Genomic DNA, 27145 nt, shown 5'->3' with positions numbered 1-27145 from the left:
CTTTTATGGCATAGGGTTGTCGTGAGGTTTAATGGAGACAATCCATTTGAGTGCTCTGCACAGCACCAGGGACATAGCACGAACCCTCAGTAACATCAGCTGTTGTTGATCACCAGCATCACCATTATGAGCCTTGACTGGCAGGGAACGAGGTTGACGTTCTGTGCTCCCTTTGAGGGTGGGAAGAGGCTGACATCTGGTTGTCTGGGCCCCCGGTGCCGGGACTCACCGTGGCATTGACGGTGAGCTGGTAGGCCTGCGTGGTCTCGTAGTCCAGCTCCTGGATCACTGTGACAATGCCACGTGCACTGTCGATGGCAAAGAACTGGGAGGGGGGCTGAAAGGAGAAGAGGACGCTGCCGCCTGCACCCAGGTCGGGGTCTGTGGCATTCACGATGAAGATGGGCGTCCCCACTGGCGTGTCCTGGGGGTGAAAAAAAGCAAATAAAACGGTGAGCTGGAGCTTGGACCAGCTGCCTCCATCAGTGACTATTCCCCCAAAGCCCATTAACCATGTCCCTCCAGCCAACCAGACCTGCGGCTTTATCATTTTTATTCTAAGAGGGTTCAGAGGAATTTAAAATGCACCATCTATTTTTTTTTTTCCTTTTTTTGATGGCCTCCTGGTGGCTGTTGACAGCACCAGTTCCAAAGATGATCTGCTCGTCCTGGAGTTCCGGATGAGGGTCTTTTGGTCCCCAACCCCCTGTTTCTTGGTGGTTTTGCTTTCACTGTTAGGTGCCCCTTGGCTGCCCAAGCCTCAGGCACGGGCTGCTCTGGAGGGCAGCCAGGAGTCTGCGTATTGGAGGTTTCAAGGGCAGGGAGCTGGGAGATAAGTGATATGGGGATGTGGCAGAGAGTCTGGGGACTTTGCCTGGCTCACAGAGATTACCTGGCTTGCCCATGGGTGGGACATCCACCTGCCATGCCTGGGCCATGGCAGCCTGTAACCAGAGAGGCCCACAAAGCCTGCTCAAACATCACCACCTCCTGGGATCCTTCCATGATTCCCTCTGCTCTACACTGTGTATAGACAGACCCCTGCCCCTTTCTGACTTGGGGTTTCTGGTTAAATGTAACTTCTTCATGGAGGCCTTCCAGACCCTTAAGCCAGGTCAGCCCCTACCACGCCCCCAACCCCTGCCACTATTTATACTCAGAGTCCCACAGCACCCTGGAATGGTTCATCATCCAGAATTCTTCTGTAATTCCCCGGCCAGTGCCTGTCTCCATCATAGCACATGTGCTCCATGGAAGCTTTAGGGTTCTATCTGCCTTGCCCAGCACGGTACCTGGCACATGGCAGGTGTCCAGTAAATACCCTTTATGACGACATGAACGAATCTCTATGACAGCATTTAGCACGTTGTATTCTAAGTATCTGCGCATTTGCATCCTCTGCCCAGCTGTCAGCTCTCATCACCGCCGCGCCCACCGCGACGTCTGGCATGTAAGCCGTGACTGCGAAATCCCGCGTGAGTAAATTTATTCCTAACTTAGTGAGCTCTGGACACATCTGAAGACAGGCAACTTAACGAGGCTCCGCCCAGAGACAGAAAGGAAGAAACAATCCTTGCTCCCGGTGACTGACTGACTGTTATGTGCCATGTCTGTGCAGTAGGCTGTACCTGTCAGCTCTGTAACAAGCAGATTTCTAGGTGGTTGCTATTATCCCACTTTTGAAAAGGAAGTTGAGGCTCAGAGAGGTTAGGTAACTCACCCAAGTCACACAGCTAGGCAGTGGCAAAGAAGGCCTTGAATTCAGATGCAGTTAATTCTAAGCCTATGCTCTTAAGCTCTATTCTAAACACTTCTCTAAACCTTGATGGCGGTTCTTTGCCTAACTCTTCTGCACGGTGCCGAGGTCACCTGCCAGCATGGGTGGTACCCCCTAGCCAGGAGTGAGGGATTGGACTGAAAGTTCCCTGAGGGCAGAGACAACATTCCTAGTCCTCTGGGATCTTTTTACACTGGGACAATGACTGGGTCCCTTCTGACACCTGCAGGGCTCCTTCCAAGGACGGCATTCATATTACTGCCCCCTCTCCGTGCTGCTGGCCATGACCTGGGCCCTGGGTCACTACCTTGAGAAGCTTCTCTCTTTGGAGACCACTCTCGGGTACACTGTCAGCCCTTCCCCAGGACTAGCTGCTGGAAGCAAGGGTGCTCTCTGTAAGGCCCCTAGTCAGTCTGGAAAGGGCCTCCAGAGGACAATGTCATGAAGTTGCCATTTTTTCTCTCTGAGTGTGCTGCCCCTCCCCCGTCAGGCAAGTGTCAGCCTGAAGGGACAGGCTCAGATCCTGTCTTTCTCCAACCTGCAGTAAGGACAGGGGCAGATGGGCAAAGGTCCCTCTCCTCCATACCATCCATGATGCCCCAGGGCCCTTCTGCACAGGACACGGGCCCTCGTGGTCCTGCGCTTTCTCCCCCTCCACACTTCAGTTCCTGGCAGGCGCCGCATCCTGGCCTTTTGGCTAAGATCACGTGTAGTTTCTTTTCTCATCAGCTTACTATTTCCTGGCAGGTAGAGCTATTTGTACTTCTCCAACCCAGCAGACTCCCTTACACTTCTGAGTTCCTGAACCTTCTCTGCCTTTGCTAGGTCTGCCCTACCCATCTCAGTGGCTTGGAAAACAGATGCTCTCTCTGCCTCCAAAAGAGCATCAAGTATACAAGGGGGTAGACTGGACAAATGCTAGGATTTCAGGGATGGAAAGACCTCTGTTGAAACCCGAGCCTCACTGTGTGTCTTTGGGCTAGTTACTTAATCTCTCTGATCCTTAGTCCCCTCTCTGTAAATCGAAGTTAATAATATCTCATAGGGTTAATGTGAAGAGTACTCGAGCTCATGAGTGTAAACTTCCCAGCACATAATAAGTGCTTAGAAGATGGCAGTTGTGATTTTATTGCCTGAATGCCTTCTAGAGGATGGCAGACAAGAACACCTTCAAGGGTAGGGCAGGGAGGCATAAAGAGACACGATGACTATTAATGATACTGCACTGGGCATTCCCTGTCTGCAATCCCCAGATCTACTGAGTGCCCTGCTCTGCCATGACACCCCCCCGCCCCGCCTCCCCCGCCCGGGGCGGCCTCAGTGGACTGCATTCCTAGGCTCCCTTGCAGGCTGGCTTCTGCCAATGGGAGGGGCTGGTAGGAGCTCAGAGTTTGGGGAGGAGACAGGAGGAGAAAGAGTTTGGGGCATCACTTCCCCAATCCCTCTAGCTCCAACCCAGCAGCCTCTCCTCCCTGGCCCCAGTTTTCAGTGCGCTCCAGCCCCTCCCCTTGCCCCTCCAGCCCTAGAAGTAGAAAGAGCTTCCCATTGCTGCTAGTCTCTGGTGCCTCAACATCCCTTAATGTCCCCCTAGGCCTGCGCCCCCTCTGGAAGTTGTCTCTTCACCGAAATGCCTTTATCGAAACTATCCGAGATGAACTGTTTCCTGGGGGACCCTGATGGACCCAGGTACTCTGCAAGGACCTACCCCGAGCCACCACGTGCAAAACCCCAGAAACTGTACTCCTCGGGTGCTGGGCTCAGTGAAGCCAGCCTCTACCCCAACATGGCACCACGGCGGCACTGGTCTCGAGGAGGTCTTTATGAGGTTCTCAGCTAACCTGCAGCTCTCTCTCTTCCCCCCGCCCCCATCTCTAGGTCCAACATGCACATCGCAGGAGTGCCGGCATCAGCCCAAGCTCCAGAACAAAGCACGCCGTCGAAGCCTGTAGTTCCTGCCACGAGAGGGATGGACGTGTTCCGATTTCAGAGTGACCAGCCGCCTGTGAGGCAGTGAGACAGCACTTCAGAGTACACGCCACGTGGAGCTAGTGCTCAGAGGAGAGGGACGGCTCCTGCGAGAACATCAGCTCTCCAGCCCCCTGCCTCAGGGAGGAGAGGGTATCTCACCCATCCATACCGAATGGTCCAGGGTGAAGGCTGTGATCAGAGGATTTAAGAGCAAGGTCCAAGAAGACAGGAAAAGGGGGAAAATAAGGGATGGTCCTGTGTGCGACCTTCTTGGATTATGTTTCATGCCCTGCAGTGAAAACCTATTCAATTTCTGCATAACTTAGAAATCGTTTTAAATAGGCCTGGCAAAGAGCTGGGAGGGGTGGGATCTGAGGCAGGGCTGGGAGGGGTGCTTGGAGGCCAAGGAAGCTCCTGAGCACGAAGGCCAGGCCTGACCACACACCCCTCAGGGATGGCTTGAATGTAGAAGCTGGAAGGAACCTTGGAGATCAGCCAGCCTTGTCTCCCATTTTATAGATGGGAAAAGTGAGGGGATGCGCTTCCATGCTCTCCATCTCACAGGTGGTTAATGGCAGAGCTGTGACTGGAAACTGGGTGCTCTGACTCATATATAAGTGCTTTTCTCACCTCACCCGGAGACACCAACCACTGCCTCCCTGCCCACCCGCCTTCTGAGTAGAGATGCTCTTTATACCCACAGCTCTGCTCAGAGGGATGGACCTAGGTGTTCATGTCTGTACCAAGTGGCTTCAGGCCCAGGCCACATGCGATTGGTCCAGGGGTAACCACCTGACTCAAGCGGGCCAATCAGATGGGGCCTTGGAAACTCAATCCGTTTTCTGTGGGGAACTGAAAAAAAGATTCTTGCTACCTGGTTGGGGTAGAGCGGGCACCACGACAGGCCGGAAGTCACACAGAAGCCACAGTTACAGGGTGGCAGAGGAAGCCCATCTGCAGTGAGAACGGAGCACAAGGGTCTCTGAGGGCCTCCCTGGCCCCGGCCTTCACAGGCCCTGCCTGTCCCTGGCTGTGGTGTTGAGACACAGTCCCTGCTGTCCTTCCTGTGGGTACCACTTACTCACTCTGCCCTGCACGGGGCTTGGCTCCTTGCCCCACTGGCACCCCCAGAACACATCCAGCCATGGGCAATTCCTCCTCACCCCACAGCTCTGCCGCAGGCTAACCCTGCCCCTCACCTGCTGGCATTTGGCCCCTTTAAGGCCCACAGCTGGGCCACAGAAAGCAAAGCTCATGGCCAGTACTGCTGACTGTTGAGGGCACAAGAAGTAATATGGGGAGAAGGAAGTGGCCTGGGTGAAGGAATGCCGGCTCCCTCTTTCTAAGTGTCCCCAGACACTCCTTTTAACATGCAAATCCATCCAGGCGATTGAAATGATCAGCATGCATGTGGGGCGGCGGGGGTGTGGGCTTGACACAATTAGCCAGGACAGGCCTGGAGGAGGATGCCCCAGAGAGCCAGTTTCTGCCTGCCTGGAGACGGGAGACCAGGGGGAAGGCGCCCCTTACCCACTACGGTGTCTGGCCTTGGAGTTCAGGGTCTACAGAACCACAGCCAGGTGGGCCTGGGCTGTGCAGGCAGGGCCAAAAGGCCCATTTCGGCTGGAGGGGGGGGGCGTGCAGCCCCATTCTAGGGCAACTCTGATTCCACCATTTTGCTGGAAAGGAGCAGCTGGTCTTGGGAGGAAAGGCCCCACGGGGCGTGATTACTCCTGTCCCTAAAACAGGCCTCTTAGCGCACTTCTCTGTCCCCACTCTGCTTCCAGAGCCCCTTCTTCCACTGCATCCCCTGTCCAACCCCATCCTCTCCCTCACAGCTTCTGAATCATTTCAAGGGAAATCTCCCCAGATGCACCGCCCACGCTGCCTGGGGTCCGGGGAGTGTGTTTAGGCATCATCCCCTGCAAATCCCTTGCCCCTGCTAGGCTGTCCCTCTCAGCGAGGGGCCCGCTCCACGCAGGTCGCATACAGGGCAGGCCCCTGCCTCTTCCAGCTCACGTTTAAGCTCCACATCACTTCTGATGGACCTGCTGTAAATGGGCCACCCTGCGCAATTCGGAGACAAATAAATCTTTTTGCTGCTCTTGGGGTGACAAGGGAATAGACTCTGGCAAAGTTCTACCGCGCAAGAGATCTTGTTCGTTAATAATAACGAAAAATAGCTCACTTCTCAAACGCAGTGTGAGTCACGTTACACTCCGGGCTTCTACAGGGGTGGCTCAGGGTGCTCACTGGAACAGGTGGGGGCGCACGGGCAGCGAGGCAGGAAGAGGGCCAGACAGAGAGGCAGAGAGCAGGACAGGGGAAACAGAGATGGAGAGAGTGTAAAGCAAGGGGAAAGGAGACCAGGCGAAAGGCGGCAGGAAGACCACAGGGGGTCAGAGAAAAATAGGATGGGGTGATGAAAGGGGCTGAACTGGGGGCCAAAGGGAAATGGGCATGGGAGGGAGAGAGTTTGTGAGAGAAGAAAGAGGGAGGAAAGTTGGGGAGAAAGGAGAGGAAAACTTAAGGGAGCAAAAGACACATTACGAAGGAAAAGTTGTGAACAAAGGAAAAGAAGTATTATAAAAATTCAAAGCAGCAAGAGAAAGGAAGATGGGAAAAAGAAAACAGCACGCCATACTCTCTCATCTTCGCAGTGCACCCTCCTTCCCCGCCCGTTAGATTTATTCTCAACCCTGGAACAAACCTCGGAACAAGCCCAACCGTTTCCACCATAGGTGCCACCTCTAAAGGCGTTATTAATATTTATGGAATGCTTGCTAGATGCTGCCACAGTCTTTAATATCTTATTATAAAGCCTGTTATAAAATGCATTAGTAATAAATTCCTGACAGATGGAGTTCCGACAAGGTGAGGGCGCCTCGGTGGCTCCGAGCTGGGAACAGACCCTCCTGGGCCAAGCCTGTGGCTCAGAGGCTGGGCAGCTGGTCCCTGAGGCAGGGCAGAGCAGGGATTCAACCCTTCATCCGTCAGCATTTTTACAAATTGTATCTCATTACCTCCTTTTCCCTGATGGGGGAAATGGGAGCTCAGAGAAATGAAGCAACTTGCCCAAAGTCACACAGCTTGTAAGTGGTGGGAGAAGGATTCAAAATCAGGTCACCTCTGTGTCTCCAGACCTTAGGGACCCTGCAGATGAGGGTGGAAAGTGAGCTCAGGGCCCCTGCTCAAGCGGAACTGGTTCATTTCCTCTGTGGAAGGGCTGGGGATGACAAGGGACCCAAAGATGGGAGATTCAGGTTGGCGGGATTAGAGAAGAGAGTGTTGGTGGGGAGCTTTAGCCCAAAGAGAATTTCAGAAGGAAGAACGTATCTCAAAATTTGCACGCTTTCACTGGGGATAAGGAAATGGGCTCCCACTGTGACAAGAAGAATTAAAGTCATAAGTAGAGACCTTTCTGACTGGGGGGGTGGGGAGGTGGGAGGGGGGGGGTGGTATCAGGGCAAAGTGGAGGCGCCTGTGCCTTGGTTTCCCCTGAATGCCAAAGAGGTGCTTTTTCACTTGTGACTCTGCAGCCAGGGGCCTCCTGGGGTGCTTGGGGAGGGTATGAAGTTTGGGAGGCTTTGTGGCATTCCAGCTTATGGGGGAGGGGAAGTGGGGTCTATGAGAGACGTGGGCTGTATTTCTTTCTCAAACGGGCAAGAAGGCACTTGTGGGCACCAGCTGAGAGCAGGGTCCAAGGAGAGGAGTGGTACAGGGAAGAGAACCAGAAGAGCCCTCCGTGGATGCCTCAGGTGGCCCCATTCTGGTTGGGAGAGGGCACACGGTGTGTGCACACACCCACACATGTACACAGTGCTCCAGCACCTCTCTCTGCAGAGGAGTCTAGAAGACGTCATTTTACAACATCTCTTCTGTGGACCAGTGTCCGTTCTCTCTTGGGTGATATGCACTGGACTCTAAAAGGTGTTGGGTCTGCTCTGAGTGCCAGGCAGACTGGCAGGTGGAGGTGCCAGCTCTGTGGGCAGGAGGGGCCCCAAAGGGCTGGGCCCCAAGTCCCACACACCCTCACATGGCTCGAGCACTTTCCCTGGGCTGGGCTGGCCTTCTCAGCTGTTCTGCATCTCCATGGAAGCAGTTCAGTGCTCTCCCGTCTCTAAGGCCCTGCTCCTTCTCAGCCTCTGGCTGTGGACCGCCTGTTCTGAATCCCAGGAAGACCTCCATCAAAGTGCTTACCTAACGCCCATCCTGACTTCCCAAGTTCCGCCAGTCTCTTCGCCTGCTGGAGTGATCCTGGACGTGCCCTTCTCTCCTGACTTTGACTCCTCATCAATCACCAGGGCCTGGCAGTTCTTCCTTCAACATTCCTCAAATCCTTCCCCTTCTCTTTGTGATTTACCTCGGCCACCTCCGAAGTCCTAGCACTGTCACTTGCACATAGAAGGCATTCAATAAGTGTTTTAACAGAATCGGGACTTCCTGTTAAACATGGCAGATTAAACACCTCCATTGATTTCTGGTTTTGTCCCAACTCCCTCACCCAAATGACAATATGGAAATTAAAAATGCATAAATCCATAAGGGCAAAAAGAATAGGAGAGGAGGTGACAACAGATGAGAGGTGCCAACAGAATCCTGGAAACAGATGGAACTGGAAACTGCCTTAGGAGAGATGGGAAAGCCGAAACTTAGGCCAGCATCTCAGAATCTTGGAAAAGCTCAGGAACTGGAGACTTAAGGTGATGCTCAAAACAGGAAGACTGGCTACAAATCTTTAAGAAGAGTGGTAAGACTCCCAGATGCCTTCCCCAACTCTTGCAGAAGATAGGAGGTTTGCTTTCTGGAGGGGCTGAGTTAGTTGGGCTCTGGACTCAGACTGGGAGCTGGACGAGGCAGCTGAAAACAGGGAGGTTAAGTGAAAAGCTGCATCTCCCCTCCACTCCCATCTCCAATCAGGCCTCTTTAGCCATTTAGCCTCCTGGAGGCTGACAGCCAGGCAGGAGATAGGGAAAGTTGACCCAAGAGAAAACACAAGTATTAACATGTTGGAATTCCTACAAAAAAAATCCAGGTCCTCACCTAAGCATCCCATAGTGAAGCCCACTGGTTAATAAGCAGCGCCCCTCCCTCCCCTGTCCTAATACACACAGCAAGCTTCCAGGCAGGTAAATGTGAACTCACTCTTAAATATGAACAGACAACTAAAGGTCAAGTATACATTTGAGAAGAGCCTCTAACGTGAAAGACAGAGAGGAAAACAGTAAAAAGGAGTAACAACAATGAGTATCTTTATCAAGCTTAGACAGACAACACAAGACAGCATCTTTGAAATAATCTTTTAAGAGGAAGAAAGAGCTAGTTGAAAGTAAAAAGTCAACAGAAGAGTTGGAAGATAAAGAAATTTCTCTAAAAGTAGGACAAAACTCAAAGAGATGGAAAATGGGGGAGAAGAAAATTAGTGTAGTTCAGAAGATTCATAATGAATGAATAGGGGTTCCAGAGAGAGGAAACAGAGCAAAAGAAGGGGAGGAAATTATCCAAGAAGTAACATAAGAAAACTCCCAGATCCGAAGGACATGCTTCCAAATGGAAGGAGACCACACTATGTGTTCAGAAGACAGCTCCACACTGAAGCATAAAATGATGAAGTTTCAAAACACTGAGTATTAAAAAAAAATCCTAGAAACTTTCAGAGAGAAAACAAAAGGCCACACTCAAAGTATCAAGGATCAAAATGGCATCAAAGTTCTTAACAGCCAGAACACAAAGGAAAAATGACTTCACATTATGCAGAAGACTATTTTCATTCTAGTGTTCTATACCCAGCCAAACTATCAACAAATATGACTGTAGAATAAACACATTTTTCAAAGTAAAAAAAAAAAAAAATCCCATGAATTCTTTTTCAGGAAATTACTGAAGGGTGTACCCCACCAAAATGAGGGCATAAACCAAGATAGAGGATAATAGGGAACCCATGTACCTGGACCTAATATATTAGATATTCTTAGGGTGAATGCCCTCTCCTCCCCGAGGCCTAACCTACATCATGTCTCTTTAGCCATTCAGCTTCCAGAATAGCAAGCAAGCCAGAGCACAGTCAGTCCAGATTGAAGCAGGAGGATGAATTGCTCCAGGGAGAATGTTGCCAAGAAAAATACAAACTGAATTAAAAAATCAATATTCTTTTAATACATTGAGAAGAGGTATTCAATTATGTCAGCATATTTAGGGATGAACAAAATGATAGGTTCATAGAACACTAAGCAAGCAAACGAAAAAGAGGTAGTTATTAATTCTAGAGAAAACAAAAGAGGAAATATAATTACAGAGGAAATATAATGACAGTACTGTACACTATGTGGCTCTGCTGTGAATAATATTTACGTAATTGTAATGCTGTATACACTAAATGCTGTTTGAGCTAAGAGGAAGGATACAATTATGTTGGGAGGATGGGTGGAGCATATTAAGAGGGGTGTGTGTGTATGTGTGTGTGCAGCAAAGATGAGGTAGAGGGTGGTGCAAAAGTGCAATTCTCGTCCTTCACAGCTGAAAGTCGATAGATAGTATCTAAAACTGAAAAATTTATAAGCATGCAATTTGGAAATAAGAAGGTAACCAACAAAAATTGAACGAGGTTATCTCAGGATGGGAATCAGGAATGGGAAAGGATGAGGCAGGGCACTGCTATTTTTATTATAAGACTAGCTTCACTATTTGACTTTTAAGCTCATGCATATATGGCTGATAAAATTAATATAAAAATTGAAAAAAATCTCCCTATGGCTGAACCACTGCAGTGGCCTCCCCTCTTTCGTCCCTGCTCCCGTAACTAATCCTGGAAAGTCACTGCCCTAAAGCACTGATCCACCCCCCCGATCTCATTTTCCTCCTCAAACACTATCACCAGCTCCTCTTTTCTGTCCAAGGCAAAAGCTCCTCCTGGGCCTTGAACGTCACCACAGTCTGATCAAAGCTTCCCTTTCCAAACTCATCTTTCATTTTTGCCCCATTGAGAACCTCTGCTTTAGTCAGACTGGTCTACACAGCAGCCCCCCAGAGCGCTGGTCTACCTTTGCTCGAGGAACCTGTGCCCTCTCCACAGGCATTCCTGCTGACAGCTCCCCTAGACAGCAGATGTCACCACCCAGCATAGGGAACTGATGCTCCCTCCCTTTCCGGAAGAGGCCTGGCTGCCTGGGCTTTCTAGGCACGCGTGCCCAGGCTCAGGCTGAGACACCCTCTCCTGCCCACACTCCCAGGCTCTGCTTTACGAAGGTGCTGGGTGTGCACGACTAGGAGAAGCCTCATGAGAGGGACATCTGGGACCTCCTTCCTTCTTCTCAGAAGTTTGGTTTTCAAAGCCAGGTAGGATATCCAAGTGTGAAATGGCCCCAGCTACCTTCTAATTCAGAGATTAAGGAGATCCAGGTAATTTTTCTCAACCCCCCGACACACACAGCAGCATCCCTACCCGAGCCCAGCGACCTTCCTGCAGAATGAGTAACAGAAGGGTTTCGAGATCCACCCCCGCCCCACGTGCCACTTCCCTTTAGCTCCCACACTCCAGGGCTGTCCCTGCACCTGCCCCCCTGCAGCCAACCTCTATCCCTCTCACCTGTGACCTGCAGGAGCTGAGGGAGGGACGTGCTGCAGCACCAGGCATGGTGCCTCCTGGACGGTGCACAGCTGGCAGAGCAGCCCAGCAGCTGGCTGAAGAAGGGGACAGGAAGGGCCGCGCTGGCGAGGCGGCCCCCAGGCCCACGCCAGCTCCAGTCCCCATGGCATGCTGCTTTCAACGGCGGCGGTACCACCCCCTTCCTCAGGGCTGGGCCCCCACCTCCCTCTCTATGGCATGGGAGGAGTAACGGCAGTGGAGGCCAGAATCCAGACCTCAGCTGTTCACTTTTACCCTCCCACCCTTCCCCAAACTGAGAAGGAGGGTAGTCGGACAGACTCCTGGGAGCCTCTCCTGCTCCCTCCCCCACAAGGGACTTGGAAACCAGCTTCTGGAGGCAGGAAATGATCCATTCAGCGACGATTACCCCCCATGCACATTGGCCTGATTGGAGAAAAAAAAACCAGAAACAACTGTCCTCAAACTCTGGGTCACGTTCTGGCCTTCCAACAACGATCCGTGTGACTTCCTTCTCTGTTGCTACAGGACGTCAATGCAAACATTTGACGCCTCAGTCTTCCCATCCAGGAAATGGGTACAGCAGTCCCTGCACTACCTTCCACACAGAGCTGCGAGGGAGATAAAATAAGTCATTCTGAAAAATCAAAGCCCAAAACAAAATCTTTACAACCTTCTGCAGAAGCAGAAAATTCTAAGATAAAAAATTAGGGAAAGCTATGATGTAACCTATAGAAGAGTCCTCTCTAAAAAGCTACCCTGGAGTCCAGAACCAGGGTCATCTGGGTTCCAGGACTCTGTCCCTGAGCCTAGGGGGCTGAGTCCAGGACAGAAACAGGGTTTGGCGGAGGCATGACGTGGCTGGTCTTGAGACTTAGTAGATTCTGGAAAGTGGCAACTGATAGATGCATGGAGTTCCTTAGGATATTTTTTTAAAAAAGAAAAGGCCTTCCAGGGGTCTAGGGTAATAACTCACACCCACTGAGGACTTCCTGTGTGTCAGGCCCTGTTTTCAGCACTTTCCATGCATTATCTATCTTGTATAATCCTCTTGGCAGCTTGTGAAGCAGACAGAATTACTATTCCCATTCTCTGGATGTCCAAGGCCATGTGTACTAAGCAGGAACCCTGGGATTTGCACTCAGGCAGGCTGCACCAGGGCCCAAGCTCTTAACCACCGCGCTATGCTGTGCTCAGTGCTCAGTGAGCAAAGGGTACCAGGTCCAGACAGCAGGGGGATGGCCAAGATGACCTTGAGAAATGGGGATCCTCTCATTCTGGCTAAGTGCCAGGGCCTACTAATGATGTTTAAAGGGGTTGCTACAGAATGACTTAGGCCATCTAGAGGTTCCAGGCTCAGGACTTTACAGGAGCCAGGCGTCACCAGGAAGGTGCTGGAAGGGGAGGCGTCAGTTATCAGGAGCTGTCACGTTCTTTCATTCATCAATCCCAAACACGTTTACGGAGCAACACAGTACAAGACTGCGTTGCCCACACTCACACTCTTTATCTTTCCAACAAAAAAAACGGTTATGAGCAATTACAAGTGGTTATTTGTGGGGAAGAAAAGAGACACAATAAAGGGAGGCTTTGAGGAAGCAAGAGCGAAAGGGAACGTTCTATATGAGTCCCAGCTCCACCCTTTATTTGCTGTGTGACTTTAGGGAAGTTAGGCAACCTCTCTGAGCCTCAGTTTCCTTATAGTTATAGATGGGCATAATAAGAAAACCTGTCCCATGGGAGTCTTATAAGGCTTATGGGAGATAACACACAATAAGTGCTTAGTGCATAACACATGCTCAACAAACCTTAGGCTCTATCATAATGTTATTATCTCATGGGGCAGGTGTAAGGGTCTATAAACTGTAAAGTGCTTTGTAAACGTTACTTCTGGTGGGAAGGCCTGGAAGGGGAGGCGATGCCTCTGAAGGCTGAGGTCCTTGCTCTGCTCTCTGCAGAGATAAAAGCCCCGGATGAGAGGCAGGGTTGGGGGGCTCTCCCTGTGGCACGCACCCCCATCTCTGTCCTAATGGAGTCCACTCTGGGTGTGCGGGGCCTCCAATGCTGCCCTGAGCTCTCTGTGCACAGCTCCATGGCTCACAAATGAGGGTCCATCTCCATCTCCCAGCCCCAAATTCGTTCCCCCGCATGAAGATGAATCATGGTAAACAAAATGAATATGCAATCTCCTTTGGGCGGGCCTTACATCTATGGAAGCTGAGGCTAACAAATGGATTCTGAATAAGAAGACAGCTCAAGCAATGCAACTTCTCCTGCTCATCTCTCCCCGCCCCCTGCCCCTTGGGCTCCACCCATCGGTGTGCCCCTTTGTCCCCAGCAGGGTGTGCATTCTGAAGGGCCAGGTGAAGAGGGCAGCAAAGGCCGGGGCAGGCAGGAGTAGTGGTCAAGTCCTGGTGTGGGTTTTGCCTCTCTGATCCCCGTGGCTACTGCTGCCGGCCCTTCAGCAGTAGGTGGTGTGATGTGATAAGTGGAACCTGTCACTTGGTGCCCGGGGGCTTAAAGGTAGACAGGCTGGGGGAGGCTGCAAACCAGGCTGCAGGGGAGCTGAGGGATGGTGAAGGCTGGAGAGAGGGGGCTTGGTGGGACCAGGACCCAGGCAAGGAGAGCACAGCTGCAGGAACTCACTGGAGCCGCGGGATCTTGGGAAATGGTTTAATCTTCAATAAGTGGAGAGAGACTGGGAATATCATGGCGACGAAGGACTTTAGAAATCACCTCGTCCAGTGGTTCGCTCCTTGGCTGTGTATTAGAAAACCTGGGGAGCTTTTAAACAATATCAACGCCAGGGCTCACCCCAGCCTCTGTGCTTTTAAGTTCCCAGAGGAATTCTCATGTACAGCCTGCGGGGGAGAAGCCCCACCTTACCCAGTCGCCCTATTCTAGAGATGAGAAAGCTGAGACCCAAAGAGTGGAGGGGACCTGACTGAGGTCACATAGGTAGTCAGTGGTGGCAGACACCCACCTCAGTGCTTACTCCCTGACCTCCCCCTCCCTTGTCCCGGCAAGGATGGGAGGTGACTCCCTGAACATCCACCATTCTTATCCTTCAGGTACAAGGAGCTCTGGGCTGGGGGACAGAAGACCTGGAATCAATGTTGTCTCTGTGGGACCCTGGACAAGTTACAAGCCTCTTTGGCCTTCAAGTCCTCATCTGTCAAATGAGGGAGTTGAAGCACATTATCTCCACATTCCCTTCCTGCTCTACAAGGGTATGACTGTTAAGTCCTTCCTGAAATCTAATCCAAGGCTCCCTTGCTACAAAGCCAGCCCCTTTGCTTCAGACTGTCTTCAGAAGATATAAAGGCAGCATGTACTGAAGCAAAGATTGATAAAGGCATTTCTCTCTCCCTTTCCTTCTTTTCAGGGTGTTGCCCTCTATTGAGATACATAACACTCTCATGTGGACAGAACACAGGTTAAAATGCCCCACCGCTGGTGGTAAGTGTTTGCCCTGTGCTAGGACTGCAGAGCACAGCCCCTGAGAGTGGGTGACAAGCTGAGGAAGGACATTCTGGGAAGAACAAAGGGCACCAGGGGTCAGGAAGCCAGGGGCCTTGCACCCCTGTGGCTCTGTCTCACTAGCTCTCAAATGGTCCCGAAAGGGCGGGAAGATACTAAGACATGAGTGCAACCATCCCAGATGCCTGTCCTGCCCCCTCTTTCACTTCCATGTGACCTTGGGCAAGTAGTGAAACTCCTGGAGCCTCAGCTTCCTCATCTAGAAAATGGGTATGAAGTAATGATTATGAAACACTTAGCCCAGCGCCTGGCGCACAGTAATGGTGGCAGCAGCTCCCAGCAGTGTGACAAACCTCGTTATTACCAGGTAATGGCAGCCTCCCGTTCTCTGCTTTGGTGGGGGTGACCCAGGGAGATCCACTCATCCAAGGAACACGCCTGGGGAGGGGGACAGTTCCCTGCTACGCTATCCTTGAGAACGTTCCCATGACAGGGGTCCTGAGGTTTCTAAAGGCTGGGGTGGGGTGGAGCATCTGTTGCTACTGTTCTGGGGAGAGGGCTCCTCCGAGGGTATTGTCGGAGGAACGGGGGGGAAAGTCCAACTCTTTGGTCTACTGTGCATGGTAGACCAAAGGCCATGGACTCTGCCACTGGCCTTGGGGACAGCCAAAATCTTGGCACACAAAGACCACCGGACTGACCCCAAGACAAGATGGAGACCCAGAATCCCAGATGCATCCTGCTCGAAGGCAGTCCTAGGACAGCATGGCTTCATCTGTTAAGACCAGACTTGACCAAAAAGCAAACCAGCCTCCCTTTCCCTAACAGAATCCAGAGACGGTGCCTCCACACATGTCCTGGCTGGTTCACGTCAATGACCAACACGGTCAGGAAGTTCCGAGGGTCTCCCCAAGCCCCACCTGGAATTAAGAACGTGGAGTCCAATTTCTACCAAGAAACAGACTCCTCCCCAGCCGTCCTCCTCCTGGCCCCAGGGTGCCCAGTGAAGGTGGCTCTGAGGGCGCACTGGCCTTCCCCTAGGAAGTAGGAGAGACCATGGGTAGGAATTGCAGATGACTTTCATTAAGCGGGGTGCTAATACCGTGAATTACAAATGAAACCCAGATGATGAGGACCCTGGCAGCCTTACCTCCGTTTGATATTAATTGGGCGACACTTTGTTTTAATGGTACATTAATTAATGCAGAATTTCGACGGAAGTCCGCGTGACACTCACATTAATACAAATGAATTCATTACCATCGGTGTTATTACAAGAAATGACAAATAAATCTGTAACAGTGGGACCCTTCAAATAATGATCACGAATCATTAGGTTTGCCGCTCGTTTGTATTGCAAATATGTGTGTATGTTTGCTGCCGGGAATGTGCCTTTGCCTTTTGGCGGGGGAGGCAGCCGGGGGTGGGGGGTGGCTGGCTCTGTGGTAGTGGAAAGGGAAACCTCTTCTAGACTTTGCTGCATCTGCTTTTCCTCCCTTTTTCCCCCACCTCAACCCCCAGAGAATTCCACTTTCTCTCCCCAGAGCCCTCCCCCAGGCTCAGGACCCCCATGTCAGGAGTGTGATTGCGGTGGGCCCCCAAATCCAGTGCACCCCGTGTGCGCTCCCTGGTCCCGAGGATGGGTTGGTGGGGGAAGGAGCAACAGCAAGAGGGCCCTAGAGGGGGAGCTTGGCTTAACGAGGGTTGAAGGGGTGCAGCTATGGCCACTATTTGCTCTCCAGAGGTTTGCCTGGTCCGACTGGTATTAATGTTTCAGGGAGAGAGTTCAGGTGTTCATTGACCAGCACTGTGCTAGGAATTTTATCCACTTTCTCCTCTTCAGTGCTCACCATGGTCTTGGAGGCTTTATCCCATTGTAAAGGGCAGGAAATAGGTTTAGAGTGTTTGAGCGAGGAGGGGCCAAGCTCAGGACTCAGCTCTGCCTTACTACAAAGGTCCCAGAACACCAGCTCTTTCCAGGGAAAAGATGGCAGCTGCCATCTGCCTAGGATGGGTTAGCATCCAGATGGAGGCAAGGTATAGCCTGGATGAACCCAGCAGGTTGGTCCCGACTCTCCACCCCTCTGCTCAGTGCTTCATGTTGTTATCTCCCAGATCTTCCAGGAGTGAGAAAGAGGCCACCAACAAGCTGGGTCTACATCTGTTACCCTGGTTGTCTCTCACAGCCTCTCAGCTCCCTGAAGTTGAGATGAAGACCACTTTTGCTTCTAAAAGGCAGTAAGTGAGGCCCCAGGAAACCACACTGGAAGAAAGTGTCAGACCAGCCTGGGTGAATCAGGCAGGTTTTGATCTGCCAATCGCTGGCACTCAGGCTGCCTCTCCTCCCCTCTGCACTCAGGGCAGACAGTGCCAAACGATCACAGAGCTCTTCCCCAGACTTGGCCGCAGGATTCCCAACCCAGTGCTCTAAGCAGAGTCTATCAGTGGATTGGAGTTGGCACATGATTTGAAGGCTGTGTGCTATCCGTCTTTTAGAACAGCTTTCCCTGGAGAATTTTAAAATACGATCCAGTCTCCTCTGACAGGGATGCCCAAGAGCAGTTCAGCTCAGTGGCCAAGAGATTGGTTATATGGCCTCCTGGGATCCCTCTAAGCCAGGGAGTCTGGAGCTCCGTCAATCAGTTGCTTCCTCCCCACCTATATGAATCAATAGGCCAGCCTTATCTCCACGTACAACAGCTTTCTGACCTTGGCTAACGTGAAACAACATGGAAGTCAAATCCAATTCCTTCCTCCCTTGAGTCTTTGCTAATGTGGCCAAACTCTGCAGGCCCCTGCTCTATGACCTGCCCTCTGCCCTGGCCCCTGGAGTCCTAGCTCTCAGAGGTTAATGTCACTTGACTATCGGATGCTGTTTCAGAGGCCAGATCCTGGCTGACGAGCAGTGGGCTGTAGCCCATGGCTGGGTGTCTGGGGGGCTCCAGCCCCCTCTCCCGCCCATATTCTCCCCCATTCACACTGGTACTGAGTGAACCAATTAATCACATAAGATTGTTAACTGTATTAATTATGCCAGCTCTTGAAACCTGTGCGACAATTATTTACTGTCTCTGCCTCACAAGCTATCAATTACGGTGATTGCAGGCAGGCTGTCACTTCCCTCCAGCCAGCGAAGAGGCGGCCTAGCCAGGCTCAGAGCTGGTTTCTCAAGGAGAACTCTCACAGGACTTTGTCTGAGCTTAGGCTACATCCAACAGATGTGGCAAAGGCAGCGGCCTCTTCAGGCCTTGCAATCTAATAAGGGGCAGTTCAACACTGATCTTAAATGAAGTCTTGGGCTTCCCTGGTGGCGCAGTAGTTGAGAATCTGCCTGCCAATGCAGGGGACACGGGTTCGAGACCTGGTCTGGGAAGATCCCACATGCCACGGGGCAACTGGGCCCGTGAGCCACAACTACTGAGCCTAAGCATCTGGAGCCTGTGCTGAAGAGAGGCCATGACAGTGAGAGGCCCGCGCACCGCGATGAAGAGTGGCCCCCGCTCGCCGCAACTAGAGAAAGCCCTCGCACAGAAACGAAGACCCAACACAGCCAAAAATAAATAAATTTAAAAATTTATTTTAAAAATTCCTTTAGATTAAAAGCTATATTAAAATAAATGAAGTCTTCATTTTATAAAAGTAGTTCCCTTGTTCCCCCTAAAAGATGAAATGACAACCACTAAGTACTATCCTGGGGATTGCACTACTTCCTTCTTCCTTGCGTCTCTGTGAGCAAACACATAGTATGCTCCTTGGCCAGACTTGACACACCCCCAGAAATCTGCAAGGAGGTTGCACATACTTATTATATTTCCCTCTGGTTCCCTAAGTCAGGGGCTCTATATTGCCTCTTCCCAGCCCACCTCAATGCCTGTCCCAGATTCTGCTTCCCCTGTTTTCCAGTACTCCCACTTGGAGAAGAGTTGGCACTGCGGACCAAGATCTTTGCTAAATGAAGGAAGAAATAGAAGGGAGATGTCTTCAGGCTTTGTCCATCCCACCTGGACTTTGAAATATTCCTGTCCTCCGAGGCCTCTGGACTTTAGCACACAAACCCACAGGCCGTCACCACCCCACACACAGACACACTCTCCTCTTCCTGCCCCGTAACACCCCCACCCGCGCCAGGATGACAGTGTGTGATGTGAGGCACGTGTGTAGCTGTTGGGTAAACATGTATTTATTCAGGCAAGCAGCAGGCCCCAGCGGGCTGTGCCTCCCGTCTCCTGGGCTCCCTCTGCCACCCGAGCCCTCCTGCTGCCCACACTGCTCGTCTCCAAGCGTCAGGGCAAAAAGCACTTAGAGCCAACTGCTGAGCCCAAATCTACTGTGGTGCCAAGAAGAACACTCCGTCACCATGCAGTTGACAGGCTGCAGGCAGGCTGGAGCGCCTGGCCAGCCTCCGACCGCCCCCGCCCCACTGGGTCTCTCTTCTGGCTCCTGTTACTGGCAGGGTTCAAACAGGCCGAGCTGCTCCTTAACCCTGGCTTCAGCAGCCAAGGGACCCCCAGCCTCCATGGAAGCCCCTCTGCGTTCTCAACAAGCCACTGCTCACTTGACACCTCCACGTGATGTCACCAAGACACTTTCAGATGCCACGCGTTCAAAAGCAAACTCTCAGTCTCCCCTGGAAACTGCCTCCCTGGCTCTGTGATGGCTCTACATTCCCACTGCAACCAGGTGCTAAGCCAGAAACCAGAGTCCTCCTTGCAGTTTCTTCTCTCAAACATCAGCCTGCTGCTCTCCCTCCCTGCCTACTGCCAGCTCTCACCTGGACCACTGCCGTGGCCTCCTAACTGGGCCCCTGCAATGCGGACTCGCCTAGAAACACACATCTGATTGTGTGCCACAACCCTGTCCTCCAGTAACTCCCCAGTGGCCTCCTGCTGACCTTAAGATAAATATCAGAGAATCCCTTCCATGGCCCTGGAAGGCCTGGCCCTGCCCAGCTCTCCAGCTCTGCTTCCCTCCGCTGACCTCCTTGTATCCACGCTCCAGCCACTCTAGCCCTTTTCCACCTCCTCAAATAAACTAGGTGCCTCGTGCCTCTGAGCCTTAGCCCGTGGTGTCCATCCACCATCTTTTCTCATCTTCACCCCCAGGGAATGCCTACTCAGTCTTCATACCTCTACCAAGTCCCAGGCCAGTCCCCCTGTTGTGCCCCCAGGGCCCAGTGTGTAGCTGGTACTGAATAAATATTTGTGGAATGAATGCCATCTTGGGCACGCCTCTCTGGGCGCTCTCCCCATTCTCCTGTCTAGTGAGATGGCTGGGAAACACCAGCTCCAAACTTTCTCCCTTCCACGCATTCAATAAATAAGGACTGAGGGGCTCCTATGTTTAGACTCCGCTGGGTGGTGAAGTGACACTGACAAGTACCCTCGTGCGGCACGCTGTCTAGGAAGTCTGAGGGCGTCGGCCGCAGATGGGCAGATGCTGAGCTTGAGTTCTGGCTCCCAGCTCCACCGCCACCACCTGGATCTGGTACCTGCTGGACTTTGCTCGTGCTGCTCTCCTGCCTGGAACATTCTTCCTCCTCATTCACTCATTCATTCAACAAATAATTACTGAGCACCTAACATGTACCAAGCAGTGTTCGAGGTGCAGGGGACACATTGGCAAACTCCTATGCATTTTCAGTCTCAGCTTGGTTATCACCTCCTCCAGGAAGCCCTCCCTAACTCCTGAACTTGGGTTGAGTGCCCATCCTACGGGCTCCTAGAGCCCCGTCCCTGTACTGCTACCATCACAGCATTTATTGCACTGCATTAAAAGTGCTTGCATAGCATTGAAACCCCATGACTGCCTTGCTTACCACAGTACCCCCAGTACCTCTGTACCCCTTTGCCTGGTACGTGGCAGCCATTCAAAACGTATTTTCCGCATGAACAAATCCCTCCGTTTCTTCCATTTGTGTCTCCCCAAGCTCTAAAGATAGAGGGGGAGACACTTTGGACTGAGACAGGTGGCTGACATAAACATGGAGAAGAGGCATTTGTGAGAAGACCGTGGGCAGTGATGAAAAAGAGGTGGGGATGGATTTGAGATAAGACACCGAGACGGGATATAAGTTGAAGTACTGGGACTTCCCTGCCTGGAGCCTGAGGCCAGCAGGTCAGAGGGGAAACATAAGACAGGCCAGCTCGGACACTCTTGTTATACATGACTCCAAACCCCTCCACTTTTGACCTCACCCAGGGTTGGCCCTGTTGCTTCCTTCGGTGTCCGTACCTCCCGGATGCCCTCCTGGCATTGCCCTCACTGTGGGGTGGGAGGTGGCCTCTGCAATCACTTTGCCCTCTGTCTGGAGAGTTGCCATCCCCAAGAGAGCATGTGCTTCACTCCCTCAAGGTCTCTGCCCCAATGTCCTTGGAGACGCCTTCCCTGGCCATGAATCCTGCTCTAGCCCCTTGCCTGCTTTATTTTTCTTCAGGGACTTTATCACCAACAGACATAGACTTATGTGCTGTTCGTTTGTCTCCCCCACTAGATGAAACCGACAACAGCAGGGACTTTGTCAATTTTGTTCAGCTGAGTCCCCAGCTCTGAGAACAGGGCCTGACACACAATAGGCCCTCACGAACTAGCTCTTGAACAAATGAATGAACGAATAGGAAGATGGTACATGGTATCTAACTCTTACTGGGCTAAAAGTGTAACGATTCTTAGAGAATCAGAGCCAGGTCCCCCTGCGGCGCGAACAGAAATCGCCCACCTGCAGCCCGCAGCCAGAAGATGCAACGCCTGCTCACTGAGAGCAGAAGATGGGAACCGCCTCGAGGTGCGTCTATTGAAACACCAGGTAGATGAGAGCAGCCTAGTGGGCTCCTCTCCAGCCCTGACCTCTCAGTCAGGGACAGCCGCCCCATCATCCCCGCCCAGTCACTCCGCCTTCCCCCTCCAGCAGCTGTTTCCTCTCGGGATATGAGAATACAGCCCGGGAGCACCCAGGCCTCTTCCATGCCACCTCGCTGTGCAGCCCTCATCCCTCCTTCTGGCAGGAACTACACAGATTAAACGATCAGTCACCAGGAAAGGCTGGGCTAGAAGTGCTGTCTCTCTCAAACTACTGCATCTGGTGCTTTTGGGCTAAAGCACCGTTGTTTAGTGGCCGCGAGTGTCCTCCGCGACAGTAACTTACAGGGCAGATGTGGCTCGTTCTCTTCCACCGCTATGGCGAGAGGAAGTAGCCTTGACCCAGGCCCCAGGCTGACCTCAGGCCCCACAGTGCACCAGTCACAAATGGGTACCAGACCCCAGCCGCGGGCCCCCCACTAACTTCTCAATCTAGCCTTAAAATGACTCCCAAACTGTGAAGACATTGGAACATCATTGACAGGCTGGCTGAGAAATCAGCTTAAAATGATATGACTCCCTGTGTAGGTGGAGACAATAAGAGAAACAAGCACCATCTTCTTCCCCCAGGCAGCTGTGCCCAACGTCCTCTGCCTTGTGGGCTTGTCTGAGGCACTGGTGACCCCGACTTCACGCCGGAAGGTGGGAGGGGGGTTCGGGGTTGGGGCAGTGCTCCCCAGGGTGGTGTGCCCACGCCCCTGGGCCTGGAGTGGGTGTGCCGCTCCTCTCCCTCATCTGGTCACTAACCGGTTAACCCCCCTGCCAGGGGCATGGGGCGGGCTCTGCTCACAGGGCCCTGATTGCCCACTGGCCAGCCCCCAGCCTGCCCCATCTCCCAGCCTCTCCACTCTGCCCTCCCCTTGGTGGAGCGAGGGAGGGGGGATTGGAACTCCTGTTTGGGCTGAGTAGGCCTGATTTCACCAGCCTGCTCCCACCTCTGGAAGCTTCCCCTGATATTGAAGTGGTTTTCCTGCTATTGGCTTGGTCTGCTGGATGAAGTGAGTTTATTCGGTTTGATTTATACCCCACCTCCCTTTTTTCCTCTATGCTCATCCATCCTGCCTGGGCCTATGGCAGCCATGCAGACCAGAGTTCAGTAAAAACAAGGAAAATTAACTTCTAACCTTAGAGTAAAAATAGCTATAATAAAGCCAGGTGAATAATAAAGGCTTCATCTAATGCAACTTTGATTAAAAGCTGAGACCTGCCTCCTCACCCCACCCCCACCCCATAAGGATAAAGCTTGCCCTTTAAAGCAGGACAGGGTTATAGGGACAGAAGAGGCAGCCTGCTCTTGCCTCCAATTTGCTTCTTCTCGCCGTTTTCGCCTTCTCAGCCCTCTAAGAAGCCCGAGGATCGCATCCACCAGTCTTCTCTCTGCCCTCGGTACTCAGCAACTTTGGAAGGACTGAGTCACTTGGAAGTAGCAGCTCCCAGCAGCCCTGGACCCTCCTTCCCCACAGCACGGGGGGTGGGGGCAGGGGGTTGTGGCTGGGAATAGGATGCTGGGAGGTCCAGTTCCACCTCGGCCCCTAAACTGCTGTAGGGCCTGAGGGTAATCAGAGTATCCCTCTGGGCCCCCAATTTTCCATCTGTCAAATGAGATGAGAGAAGCTTTTCCCCTGCTAGAGTGGTCCAGAAAAGTGCAAGGATTTGGTAAAATTCAGGTTACTGATCGGAAAAAAGATGGTGGTTTTCCCTGCTGTTTGCTCACACCGTTATAACCTGAATCATCTATGAGGAACTGGGTGTTCCTATAGGAAATCACCTGGCATGTAATCACCTGGCAGGGACAGCATGCAGAAGCCCAGTCCCCCTGGGGCTGGACCCTGGAGAGATCATCGCCAACATCTGTGCTACCCTGTCGGCACTCTGACAGCAAGAAGAAGGAATAAGGAGCTTGCCCCTGGCCCCGACCTCAAGTCTGCCATAGCTACATTTCTTCCAGGGCTCTTTGGATGAGAGTTCTGCTAGGCAGGAGGCCCCGAGGGTGACAAGTTCTGGCCTGAAGAGGTGAGAGCCCTGTCCCAGGAGTCAGGGCCTGGGCCTCCGCCTGACTCCCTGGGCTCCCAGTGCCAGGTGCTTAGCTCTCTGGGCCTCGGTGCCCTGACCTGTTGAATGGGACTGCGGGAGGAACATTCCAGGAGTCTGTGCATTAGGCTGTCCTGAGAGGTTCTGGATGGGCATAATTCCACAGGGCAAAGTCTACACACTCCCCCAAACCCCCTTCCCAAGACTCCCCCTTTCCCTCCAAAACCAAGAGTTCACAAGGCCCACTAAAACCCCATACAGGCCCCTCCAAGCCCCCTACCCCGAAAAGGGGCTCTCTGCTCAGAGCCACCAGCATCCTCAAAGAAGCCGGAAGTACAAGAACCTGCTCTTCCTGCACTTTTGCTTGGAGGAGGGGTGAGGAACTGAAGTGTGGCAGCTTGAAGCCCAGCCCAGCGGGCAGGCCGGAGAGGCTCAGTTTCATTCACCACCCCAGCCCTCTCTCACTCAGGCACCGAGCTGTGGAGGCAGGAGTCTGGCGCTTTTCAATTTCACGCCAGGTGTCCGTGGCCAGGCCTTGGCGGGCCTTATCTCCTTGGCCTCCTGCCCAGGGGGGCGCCTGCTGAGCTCAGCCTCCCTGCAAAGCCCAGAGCAAAGCTGCTCCAGGGACAAGACTTGGTGGGCAGAGGGGGCCCCAGAGAGCTGACACCCACTGGGCAGGTAGGGAGGCCCAGATGAGTCCTGCTGTAGGAAGTGGGGCCTCCTGATCCCAAAGACAGAGCAACGAGGGTGGGAAATCAGCCACAAATGAATCATTATCAGAGCTGGAAGATCCTTGAGACTATTTCATCCTCTCTCCCATGCCTCCTCATTTTCCATATGGGGAAACTGAGGCTCTGCAGAAATGAAATAACTTGCCCAAGGTCACATGGAGTTGATGGAGCTGAGGCCCAACCCCAGGCCGTGGTGCCCAGATCACCCCCTGTGAATCACTGAGCCCACCTCTCTATCCCTAAGAAAACTACATGGACGCTCCCAAGAGGGCCTTCGTACACTGAGAGATCCCTCAAGGGGGCCCTCCTCCTTCATGTGGCCAAGAACCTTCCTCTCAGAGCCTTGGTTTCCTCATCAGAAAATGGGAAGAGGAGGAGTAGTGAGTGAAAAATCGTTACAGCCCTTTTTAGATCTAAATCAGGGGTCAGTAAACTGTGACCTATGGACCAAATCTGGCTCGCTGCCTGTTTTTGTACAGCTCACCAACTAAGAATGGTTTTTACGTTTTTAAGTATTTGGTATATACAATGGAATATTACTCCACCACAAAAAAGAATGAAATAATGCCATTTGCAGCAACATGGATGGATGGACCTGGAGCTTATCATACTAAGTGAAGTAAGTCAGAGAAAGCGAAGTATCATATGATATCGCTTATATGTGGAATCTAAAAAAAAAAGTAAAAATGAACTTATTTACAAAACAGAAATAGATTCACAGATGTAGAAAACAAACTTATGGTTACCGGGGGGAAAGTGGGGAGAGGGATAAATTGGGAGGTTGGGATTTACATATACATACTACTATATACAAAATAGATAACTAATAAGGACCTACTGTAGAGCACAGGGAACTCTTCTCCATACTCTGTAATGGCTTATACGGAAAAAGAATCTAAAAAAGAGTGGATATATGTACACGTAAAGCTGATTCACTTTGCTGTACAGCAGAAAGTAACACAACATTGTAAATCGCCTATAGTCCAATAAAAATTTTTTTAAAATTAAAACAAATAAGTACTTGGGAAAAAATCAAAAAGGAACAATAGCTCATGACGTGTGAAAACGACCTGAAATGCACATTTTGGCATCCACAGCTGCGCTCATTCATTTACATGTTGTCTGTGGCTGCTTTTGTGCTACACCAAAGTTGAGACCGTGTGGTCTACAAAGCCTGAAATATTTACCAACAGGTCCTTTACAAGAACATGTGTCCTGAGTCCTGATGTATTCGGTTTTTCCCTAAGATGTTATGGAAAAACCCGAATGAACTTTTTGGCCAACCCAATAAAAGGCTGAGCTGGGTCTGGGCTCCAAAGCCCCCAAGTAACCAGGGCTGGAAAAGCTCAGGAAGGAAGCTGGGCGAAGCAACTCTTGCTGGGGGCAATGTGTTCACAGGTACATGAGAGTCTCCTGAAATGCTGGGCCACACCACGTGCACATTCCCAGGGGTGCACATTCCCAGGGGTACACCCTCCTCCGTGTCTGGGGTGCAGAGGTTTGCTCCCAGGAGCTGCAGCTCTGGGGACCTGCCTCCCACCTGTCCTCCAGCCCAGAGCCGGGCCCCAGGCCTGCCTTCCTAAAGTTTCCTCTCCTGCTGACTCTCTGTGGCTCACAGGTCCACGGACTCCCTGCTTGGCTGGCCTGGCCTTGAGTGTATTGTCAATAAGCGGGTGGCCATGTGGCTGGTGCGGGGGGCCCAGGAGGAGAGGAATCAGAGCAGGTAATTGCTGCGTGAAAATGACAGCACAGCGATTTATCCACCCCAAACCGGGCCTCGGCATACCAAGAGGCTGCCGGCAGCTAGGAATCAATACCGCCCCAGAGAAGGGATTATTAGGGAGAAAAGGGGGTTTGAAAGATCCATAAGAGCCTGATGACTGTCTGTTTCCAAGGGGACCATCAGCTGCATGAGAATTGTGTGCAGGGGCAACAGAGCTCTGGCTGGACTTGGCCCAGGAGGGGTCCTGTCCTTATCCTCCTGTGGACCACCAGGGGGACGGCGTTGGGCCGGGCAGCCCTGGGAGGAACCTGAGGCCCCAAGCGCCAGGTGTTGAGGTGGAAACAGCGGGGTACATGAGGGAGACCACCCATCCCAGGTGTGCACTGGCCTGACCTGCTGTGTCATCCTGGGTGGGCCCTTCCTGTTGGGCCCTGTGACCCCCACCCCCAGTGAGGCCCAAGCAGTTAGAAGGCACCTGGGAACTTGAGGTGAGCACCGAGCCGGGCTGCTGGGAATTCCTGAGCTGGAACCCCAGTAGGCACAGCTTGCAGAAGGTAGGAGGCGGCATGCCTTCCTGAAAGGGTCTTCTCTGGCCCATCTCAGGTCCTTCCTCTCCTTTCTCTGTTCAAAGTGGGCAGGGAAGCGTGAACTGAGGTCATCCCTGCTGCCTGATCTCTTGGGGGAATACTCGGGGGCTCCTCTTAGGGTAGGGAGACCATATCAAGTCATCCCAACAGCATGTGTGTGGTTGTGCAGGGGAATCAGAGCAGTGCCCACTCCTCTGTCAGTCCCCGGGGGTCTGTAGCTCTGGGCCTGGGAGGCTGGGGTGGGCAGGACATCCTGGACCACCGTCAAGTCACTGGCCCACACAGGCACTGCCCGCAGCGTCCCCGGCTGCTCAGCACATGCACTGACCAGTCACGCTGAACTTGCCAAGTGAGGTGTAGGGAAGGAGCTGCTTTCTGTTCCAGGGTCTG

General features: G+C 52.3%; 1 protein-coding gene across 2 annotated transcripts in view; it reads right to left on the bottom strand.

Moving 5' to 3' along the window:
• Nucleotides 1–27145, bottom strand: part of CDH23 (cadherin related 23) — a 430962-nt gene that overhangs the window by 270449 nt on the left and 133368 nt on the right. For both annotated transcript variants that reach the window (XM_024739760.1, XM_024739758.1), the window contains exon 7: nucleotides 230–424. In XM_024739760.1, coding sequence (XP_024595528.1) covers nucleotides 230–424 — 195 coding nt within the window. The remainder of the gene's footprint in view (nucleotides 1–229; nucleotides 425–27145) is intronic.

Source organism: Neophocaena asiaeorientalis, unplaced genomic scaffold (genome assembly GCF_003031525.2).
Source record: "Neophocaena asiaeorientalis asiaeorientalis breed wild unplaced genomic scaffold, Neophocaena_asiaeorientalis_V1.1 scaffold501, whole genome shotgun sequence".
Taxonomy (NCBI): Eukaryota; Metazoa; Chordata; class Mammalia; order Artiodactyla; family Phocoenidae; genus Neophocaena; species Neophocaena asiaeorientalis.
This window is presented reverse-complemented; position numbering and strand designations above follow the sequence as displayed.